Here is a 9,821-nt window from a genome sequence, read left to right on the forward strand (position 1 = left end):
TGAAAAGTAAGGGGTTTGCCCCTAAAACAAGGCCCTGTCAGATGAGATGTTATTTTCAAGGATCAGTGATCCAGTCTGCCGTCTCCTTTGCCTAAAGACACTCTCAGCTATTCTCAACTCCTCTGCACCTCCTCTCTTCCCACCTGGAAGAGAGCAAGAACTGGCAGATGGGCACAGCAGAAAAACAAACCAGGAAAAAGCAGCTTGAGGTTTGCCCCACAGGAGCTAGAAATGCTCCGGGCCTGTCAGCTCTCCTTTGAAGTCCCACATTCAACCTTTCCTTAAGGTGCTCTGTCACAGATTAGCTAGCTCCCATGGGGGAAAGCCCTGCATGGTGCAGCCATGTCGCCTTTCCACCAACAAGATCTAAGGATGCCAGAGGGACTGCCGCCTCTGCCATCTCTCCCAGGTGATCGAAGCTCAGCGAGAACCCATCCCACTCTCTCCCAGCAGGCTTCTGTCTTACAAGGCAGCCAAAGACTGAAACCCACGCTGTTCCTCTGGGCCAACAAATCAACAAGGCAGAAGCAGACACAGGAGTCTCACTACTACTTGACACTCACTGCTAATTGAGTTAACAATCCCACTTGCCACCAGTCTCTCCACTAACCTGCATGCTAAGCTGGGAGCACCCTTATTCTGCCTGGTTCATAAGACCCCACTGATTATAACCTCAACTCCCCTCAAATCTTGCAAGGGCTGTTATTCAGATTTGCACGGAGAACAGTGAAACTCGAGGTGTTTTGGTCAGAGTTGTGCTGGTTTGTGCTCCTTAAAACAAGGAGTTTTCCACAGAACCCAGTTCCCAAAGGGGTTCGATCACCTTCCAGGTTCAGAGGCTTGGGGATGGTGAGTCAATCCTTCCTTCCAGACCTTCCAGCTAGACACTTAGTTCCTATCTGGAATCACTTCCTACTCGTTCACTACCAAGGCCATCTGTCCACTTCTCAAGATCAGGTCTCCTTAAGGAACTCACATTTTCTTTGCATTTATATCCCTCTTCTATAATTTGAAGGAATTTTTGCACCCTGTCCACCTCCTTGGTATGATCCCAGCCACTAAGCTGATCCCAGCATCTTCTTCCCAAGGATCCTTCAAGACAAGCTGGTTTCTGTCACTCATCTGTGCAACGCAGAGCTGAGAGCTTCCCCATTCAAAGAGCCTTCACAGCATTTCCCTCAATTCCCCTTCCACCCAGCCCTAAAGGAACTGAAAAGGCATCTCCCATTTTTAGCGGCTCCTTCCAACATTCAGCTAGCACCTCCCCTTCAGCAAGTGGTCTCTAGACCCTACAACCCACTGGCCCACTTGGTTGCCCTCTACCTTCAGTAGACCCTCTACGCCTGGCTCCCATGCCACGGGCATATGGAAGTGCACCCACAGACCTTGCCATCTACCTGTGCCAGTGCTATGCACTCCCATCCCCACCAGCTTTTGTGGAGAGAAACAGCAACCATGAAACAAAGAGGCCAGACAGACTCAGGTGACCTGAGCTTCTGCTGCAGAAGTGGGGCAGGGCCTTCTGTTAATGGAGATAGGTATTATGGACCTGGGTGCAATGCCAAATTCATCAGGCTCCTTTATCAGCTCATCTAATTCCAGCGAGGAAGCAGAGCACTGCCAAAGAGAAGGGCAACCAAGAAGGGAAGAGGTAGTAACTGCACACACCATCAGCTCCAGGGTCTGCTCTGTAAGTCTCCCACCAAGATCAGCAGCAGGTTGGAGCACAAGAGGAACTTGTGGCCACACACACAGGTGGCATGTGCCACCGCTACCTCTTCGAGCCACAAACAAGAGCAGCCAAGCCATGATGCAGCCGGCCTGATCACAGAGGGGACAGCTCAGGAGAACTGCCCGCTGTAGCCACAAAACTGTCCCAGCATCTCTGGCCAAACAGTCTAGCAGGGATGGACCAGAGGAGTGTAGCCGGCAGCCACAGCTCCACATCATGTACTCTCCCAGAGCTTCTCAGTCACAGCATCCCCTTGGGAGTCTGGTTCACCGATATGAAATTCCACACCTCCAATTCACCTCTTTGCCACCACATCCTTAGCTACACCCCTTAATGATTTCCATCAGTAGTGATATTACTCACATTGCTGTATCCTGCTGCCTTCGCCTTCCCTCCCCTCCCCCCCGCAGCTTTTCCCTTCCAGGCTCCCTCACAAAAACCCTCAGGCACTACTTTCTAAAGAAACCATCTTGCACAGCCCTCCAAGTCCTGCCCTGTGCATCTCACAGCAGACCTAGGTCTGGGTCACACAGACTCCTTTCCTTTACCTCGGGAGATGATTTGCCCTGGGAGAGGTGAACACGGGCTCCAAACCTCTGCAAGAGCTGCCACTTTGGCGATGTCCTGTTTCCTCCGAAATCAATACCGAAACTTCCCTGACACCAGATGGACCAAGACCTGGCACTGTGCCAAAGCACAATTCCCCAGGCAGACATTTAATTCATTACATCTCTGCTTCTCCATTCAGAAGAGCTGATCTCAGTTCCTGCCCTACAAGGCTCCCTACCCTGTATTTGCCACTGTATTAGCTGTTTAAAGCAACTGTGACAGCTCAGAAAAAGGGTGACCCTCATTGTTTTTAGTACACATAACCTGACCATAAGGTCTTTATTGGATTAAACTGGAAGATCACATTAACCAGCGATTGAATTACTGTAACTAGAAGGCACTGTAATAAAGACAAGAACATTCCCAGGCTCCCACCACAACACAGCCCGATAGCACCGTTCATACTAAAGCACTTGCCAACTTTGGGAAGTACCGGGTGCACTTTACTCACTGCTTAAAATGCAGCCAGGTCTGAGGTGGTATCTGCTCGCCGTTTTGCAGTACAGAGCAGTGAGGCTTACCGCAAAAAGGCATACTCCATCCGATTGAAACTGCAGGGGGGTTTCAAAGAGGCAAAATGCAATTACTGGTGCTGGAATTGAGCCAGCTGGGGCTAATATCCTAATCTTACAGAAGAGCTGGGAGAAGTTACTATCTGCAACTCCAGGACAGGTCCACACACAGGAGAGAGATCATAGTTAAAACAGAGACCTAGGGTAGCAAGGTGGTTAGGTCTCATTATGCTTGGGATTCCCTTCAGGTAGGGCCTGGGCACCAAGTGCCACAGCTGTTCCCAGATAGCCCCATGCCTTTTTCCCCACTGACTGCATGAGGTGTAAAGGAAGGGCTAGAATAAGCCACCCTCACCCAAACACGGAGTCAGTCTGGGATAGCTGCACCAGAATAACACTATGCACAGAGAAACCCTCTTCGTCACACGTCAGCCTTTGCCAGCAATGTCTTGGTGGAGATGGCTTGTCCCAAGATAGATCACCCAACGTGTCACCGTACACTGAACCAGGGCATAAACAAGAGGCATCCCAGGAGCTGAGCTCAGGCAGGAGGGCTGCTCAGCACTAAGCTTCTTATGTAGACAGTCTTTACCAGGTGCTTCGTTTCATTAATGCTTGGGTTGAAGATGGTATTAAGAACTGCAGATTTGCTGTCAGTCTGGATGAAGAGGCAGCAGATTTCAGTAAGGCTGAGAGAGACTGGGATCTCTCTGGCCAGAGGCAAGTCATTCATCACAAAAGGAAGTGCATCTCACTATCAGAGAAGAGTTGAGGATGGAAGATATTTTATCCCATTAACTGGTCAGAAAACTTATTTTTCTTCAAATACAGTCCTTCTAACTTGCCTGCCCTGATATCCCTCATCCTAGCTCGCCTGGGAATCCCTTCTGCTAATTACTGTAAATAATTAAAAGATTACAATTCCTGCCTGCCCTCCAAAGCACCACATGCCATCCTAGTAAATCACCAACCTATATAAGACTAGATTTGATAGCTCCCAGCACAGTCGTGCCTTGGTCTTCAAAGGCACAACCTTGGAGCTAAAAGAACTGATCCTGGCTGTAATGCAGCGAGCCTCGTGCCAGCCCACCATCACACTGGAAGATGTGATGATGTACTGCAATCCTCCGAGGCTCCGCTGTTGGGCAAGGGGGGAGAGGGATTAAGTGCCTTCATTCACCTGACGTTCACAAGTCTTGCATCAATTTTCAGGAGCCCGTACTTCCCAGCAAATAATGATTAGGCTACCTCAACCTAGAGCCTTCACTGGAAGGGGAACACATGGGCACTGCACTCTGACTCAGCCAAAGGAAAACACAGAGAGAGGCGCAAACCAGGGAGCACTCCAGGGTGGATACGCCACCATATAACTCTTTCACTAAAAATCAGAGACTCAAAGGGACCTGCAGCCCTAATGACTCCCATCTTCTACCCCTAATGTTAGAAGAGATGTTGCATCTGTTGCCCAGGAAATACCGTGTGACAGTAGGAAACATGGGGGACTGGAGGACTCCAGGCAAAACAAGATGGGGAAGGTGGTAAGAAGGAAAAGGACAAGTAGGGACAGATGCAAGTCCCCGCAGGTCCACTCTGTCTTCAGGGTTGATCTGTGGCTCAGGCCAATTTGATACCAAAGGTGAAACAAAGCAGCTGAACCCAAACTACAATCTGAGAAGCATCCCAGTTCCCTGGCAGCCTGAAGGCAGTGGGATGCAGGATTAACAGGTTCACAGCTCCACTGACTTGCCTCTTGGCTGAAGTATGAGTCACACTCTGTTTCCTTCCATAAGAATATGGCATCCACACTCCCACCTGACCTAATCCATCTCTTCCAGATGCAGCTCCACTGGGTAGCAGCTGTGCATGGGTTAGCGCACACGCAAGCGTGCACCTCTGTGCACACTCAGATAGAATGAGACAAATCTCAGGGTCCTTCCACAGGCTGATGCTCACTGATGTCAATATAGATTTACTGTTCCGTAGCATAAATCAGCAAAAGCACATTATTCAGGAGACTCGGGGCCCCAGGCTGAGCAGTGCTCTGCCAGTGGGAGTTTGTTCTCACTTTCTAATGGACTAACAGGTGGCTCTAGATGCCACATGTTTTCCAGAAATATTTTTAAAGGATGTTCAAGTGCACTTGAAAACAAAACAAAAAAAAGCAGCAGCTGTAGATTGTTATTACTTTTTATCTCTTGCAGCCTTAAAGTCGCACAAAGGCTGAGGAGCCTCCCCACACAGAATTCAGAAGGACATTAAAAAAAAAATTAAAAAAAAAAGAGAGAGATGACCAATACAGCTTTGAAATCTCAGCAGATCTGGCCTATCTGCAACAAGACCACCAATTCCAGGCCCAGTATCTTTACACCAAACAGAGAAAGAAGCCACCACAGGTCTCCTTTCATAGCAGGGGATTTTCTCTCTCCAGTAGTATAACAATCCTGTTCTGTGCCTTGATTGATACAGGGTCTCAAATCTGTATCTGGGACAGAGCTACCAGCTATACCAGGCTACCCTTCACTGTCATTTGGACAGAAATCTCACATAAGGAAAACTTATACTATAAACCTTTTTTTGTTCTTAAACAGCAGCTGTTTGAAACTGTTTAATGGATTTATATGTTGAAAATAACCTAACAGATGTCATTACACAGTTCCACAAGGTATCACATGGCATCTGTCACACATGCAGCATGTAAGAACCATTGGTTGTATGCATCTCGTGCACAGGCTTTGCATGACAGGAGAAGGCTGCCCAATTTAGGGATGCTATTACAATATCCTTTATTGTAAAATGACACACAGCAGGTTTCTAATTAAATTTTAAGTAGAAATGCGCTCCCAGCTCTTGAATAATTCAAACTGTTCTATTAACCAAGGTTCTGAAATGCCACCGAGACATGAGCTCTGGACACAGCAATAGCCAGGGGAAGAAACAGTGCTCAGAAGCACTGAAGTGGTTAGCTGGGCAGTGGATAGGGCAGGGTAAGCTAAAGGACAGCTGAAAGAGCACATCTGTTCCTGGAGGAAAGCACTGCAGGCAAGAACGGAAGGAGAGAGGAGCGTGTTCTGCATATAAATGGGGTGAGGCACGTGCAAGAAGCGAGGCTGGGTTTGGTACCCAGTGCATCTCGCTCTCAATGCACAAGCACATGCTGTTCTCCAAGTCACGTAGAGATCTGTGAGTACATGCAGGTGCCTGCTGGCACACAAATAAAAGCGCCGCTGAGCACACTGCCAGCGTGTGAGAGCAGCTAAGCCAGAGCACGGCCCAAGGATGCGCTGGTGGGAACAAGCGCCATCCGCCCCCAGCATCGCTGCAGAGCAGCATCTGCACAGCTTCCCCACGGCCAGGTCTGCAAGAGCCCCAGGGATCACACGAGTCGCAGGGCAGCAAAAGCACGGCCAGATGAGTTTAGCAGCAACGTTAGTGAGCAGAGGGCTTTGGAGACCTAAGCCGAGACGGCCCTTGCCCCGCATAGCGTGCACCGTGCCCCACTGGGCAGCCTGAGCCATAGCACTGCGGCAGCCCTCAGCCCTGTGCAAGCACAGGTCTTTTTTAAGGTCACAGAAATAGGAGTGAAGATAAAAAAAGACTTGTGCTTTCTAATTGCAGACCTCAGTCAGACCCGCTGAGAGGGAGGCAGCGATACCGGATAAGGGAGGACGGATAAGGCTGAAGCCTGGCCCCTGGGTAACACTTAATACATGCCCCACATGACACTTAAGAGCAGGAGCATGTGAAATAATCTCCTAAGCTACTGGAAACTCTGCAACGCTCCTCCTCCTTCCTCCCATCCCTCTCCCTGAGAGCACCTCAAAGCCAATGAGGGGCTTGGGGAGAGACCACTGAAGGGACTCACTGGTCTCAAAAAACAGTGCACAGAGGAAAGCAAGCTCAAATGCTAACAAAACTCATTTTGGCCATGACTCCTTAGGGAGCAGGCAGGACAGGGTAGGCAACAGGGCAGCTGCCCAAGGGAGAAAACCTGCTGTCTTCTCTCAGGCCAAATCCCCGCTGATGTCACAGGGGGAAGAATCCAGGATTTGGCCCAGGGAACCCAGCTTTGACTCATACCCCAAGACGGCCTTGATCGCTGAGCCAGGGTCTTGAGACCTTTAGGTTCTGCTTAATTGACACCAACAGAAAGAAGGGAGAGAGAAGAGAGCATAAAAGGGAAGAGAGAGAGAAAGAAGGGCACAAGGCAATGGGAAACTAGGTGGAGGCAATACTTTTCCCAGGTCATAGCAGCTCAGAAATAAAGGCTCAGCTGTAACTTGGTTTCTAAAGCCTGTGCTTGCTCAGGGTTCACTGGGGACACATCAGGCACTGAGGTGAGAAAATAGAGCTGACGTTTAATCTCAGGCCCTCTTAGCGAGAGTTGTGTCAAAGCAGGAAAACAGATTCCTGCATCCTTCCGCCTCCCCAGAGTCCCTGCAGAGTGGGGAGGAAGAACGGGGTAAAAATAACCTACCTGTTGCTGGTCCCAAGTCCAGGCTGGAGTCATTGAGCTCTCCTCCATCTTCCCAGAAGTACTGTGGGGGCTGTAAGATCTTGGACTCCTCATTCTCCTCGCTGGCAAAGCCTGATCCCGGGGCAGCATGCAGAGAGCCGGGGGCAAGATCAGGCTCCGCAGCCTCTGGGCTGGTTTGCTCATGGGAATTCATGGCCTCCAGGTGTGACATCATGGCAAACTCCAGCAGGGAAGTGGACGTGAGGCCATCGGCGGTTGGCTCCTCCGAGGAGGCAAGGCAGAGGCATAAGGTCCCTGTATAATGACAATAAACCCATATCAGAGATAGGACTGACACCCACCAGGCTTGTCTTCTCCTTGCAGCCTCCTCCTGCCAACCCAACCCGCTGTGCACACCTGCCTTTGGGGTAACCTGCCCCGCAGACGGGCTGCGCTCTCAGCTGACGAGGGAAACCAAGGCATTTTGGGAAACATCCAACACCACGCAGAGAATCATTCACATCCAGGAGGAGCCGGTGCCAAGCAGCCATCCAGTCTGGGGCACCTCTCTTCAATGGGGCAGTGACGGTTCACCCTTTTGGAGGATTTTTGCCTCTTTGAAAGGACGGGGTGCCTTGTTAATCACCCATCCTGGAGAGGAAGTGGAACATCTTATACTTAAGCCTCGAAATTTCGGCCATGTGAAGTCAATGACAGTTTCCTATCCAATTGTCACCCAGACAAGATTTCATGCTAATGCTCCTGATCTGCAGCTATATTATATGTAGGGGAACTGATTTAAACCAAAATTATTCACATCACCAATATTAATCGCATTTTAAATCAGCAGGCTAGAAATCTATTTTTAAGTCATTGATTTTAACTTCATTTTGCAGTCACATTTTCGGTTTTCATAAGGAAGGGCTGACTGTCACAGGTAAGAATTAAAATGTACTAACAAGCAAACATCTACTTAATGCTAAGCAGGGAGGCAGGTTGCATTTTACACTTTTCTTTCAACAATTATATCCTTGTTATTTCCATTTTATATATTAGAAGGCTTGACTGACACTTCTTGATTCCTAGATGAGACTTTAATTGTGATTTGTGTCAAGGTACATTCACATGCATATTGAACTTCAATCAAAATGCAAGAAAACAGCAGCTGGAACTTGGCTTTATTCAACCGATAAATATCATGATAAATACGGAGGCATAAGGAAAAAAATGAAATTACCAAAACATGTTTTACATTTAAAACAGATTTGTTAAGCAAGCGAAGTAACTAATTTGGGTGAGCTGAACCAATTGCTTCCCAGCTCTCTGTTCTTCAGCACATTAAAACGAAATCTCATCTTCTCACAGCTGATTTTTATTCACAGATTAGAAGAAAAAAGGACAAGTTTTCCCGCTTTCTCAGCTCATACTCAGTTTCTCAATTCTTAATGAACTAGTCACTGAACTGAACTAATTGAATAAGCTGAAATGAAGACCAATTTGGTATTTTTCTTTGATAACCGATTTTCTAGACAAGAGAAATGCAGCAGATCTAATCCATCTAGACTTCAGTAAAATATCTGATACAGTGCCTCATGCAGAATTACAAGAGAAGCAAGAAAAGACACCGATTAGCAGGAAAACTGTAAGGCAACTTTAAGGCATTGGCTACACGAAAAATGGCAGAGGCTTGTGCTGGAGGGAGGCTATTAGTGGAATTCCTCAAGGTCTGTCCTTGGATCTGCTGTTCTTTAACATTTTCCTAAGTGACCTTGGAACAAAAATTAGGAACATGATAATGACATTAGCCAAGGACGTAAAGCAAGGAGACATCCTCACTGCACATAAAGACTGTAGGTACAACTAGGTGATCTTGAGAATGGAAATAACAGAAATATTATAAAAAGAAATAGTACAAAGTGATAAGTCACCACCTTGAGAAAGAGCACAAAACATTTCTGAGACAAGATAGGAAACCATCCATGAGAAATGTCTTAAGAGGAGAAACGCATGTACTAGAAACAGCTCTGAGATATCACTGGAGAGCAGATGTGAAAATGCTTGCACTGTCCTGAAGTATTAGAAATAGAGAGATTTCACAAAGCACTGCTGAGACATCACCTGGATGCTACACGCAGATCTGGATACACGTGGCCTGAAATGATTTAAGCAGAGCTGAACTGCCTTCAGGCAAGGGCACTGACTAGGCAACCTCCCGGGGTTCCTTCCCACACTATGTCCTACGACTCCACATCCCAGAAGGACAAATTCAAATCAGGGTAAGTGCCAAGATGAGCTACGGGGCAATAGCAGATGGGTGGGCCCTGGTTCGTTCACTGAAAACATTGGCTTGTTAACACAAAAAGTTTGGGAGTTGCTGCTCGCTTGCCAGGCTGATTACCAAACCTGTCCTGGGAACACTGGAAGCTAGAAATGCATTTCTCAAGCCTTCTGCCTGCTCTGACCCTCTCCGCCTTCCTCTGCTATTCTCTGAACTGAGCAAAATCCAATATTGGTT

General features: G+C 48.0%; 1 protein-coding gene across 1 annotated transcript in view; it reads right to left on the reverse strand.

Annotated features, from left to right (window-relative positions):
* The window catches only part of PODXL2 (podocalyxin-like 2), a 28,056-nt gene that overhangs the window by 11,341 nt on the left and 6,894 nt on the right, over positions 1–9,821 (reverse strand). The window contains exon 2 of the mRNA XM_009889885.1: positions 7,328–7,621. Coding sequence (XP_009888187.1) covers positions 7,328–7,621 — 294 coding nt within the window. The remainder of the gene's footprint in view (positions 1–7,327; positions 7,622–9,821) is intronic.

This window comes from Charadrius vociferus, unplaced genomic scaffold, assembly GCF_000708025.1.
Source record: "Charadrius vociferus isolate BGI_N301 unplaced genomic scaffold, ASM70802v2 scaffold257, whole genome shotgun sequence".
NCBI lineage: Eukaryota > Metazoa > Chordata > Aves > Charadriiformes > Charadriidae > Charadrius > Charadrius vociferus.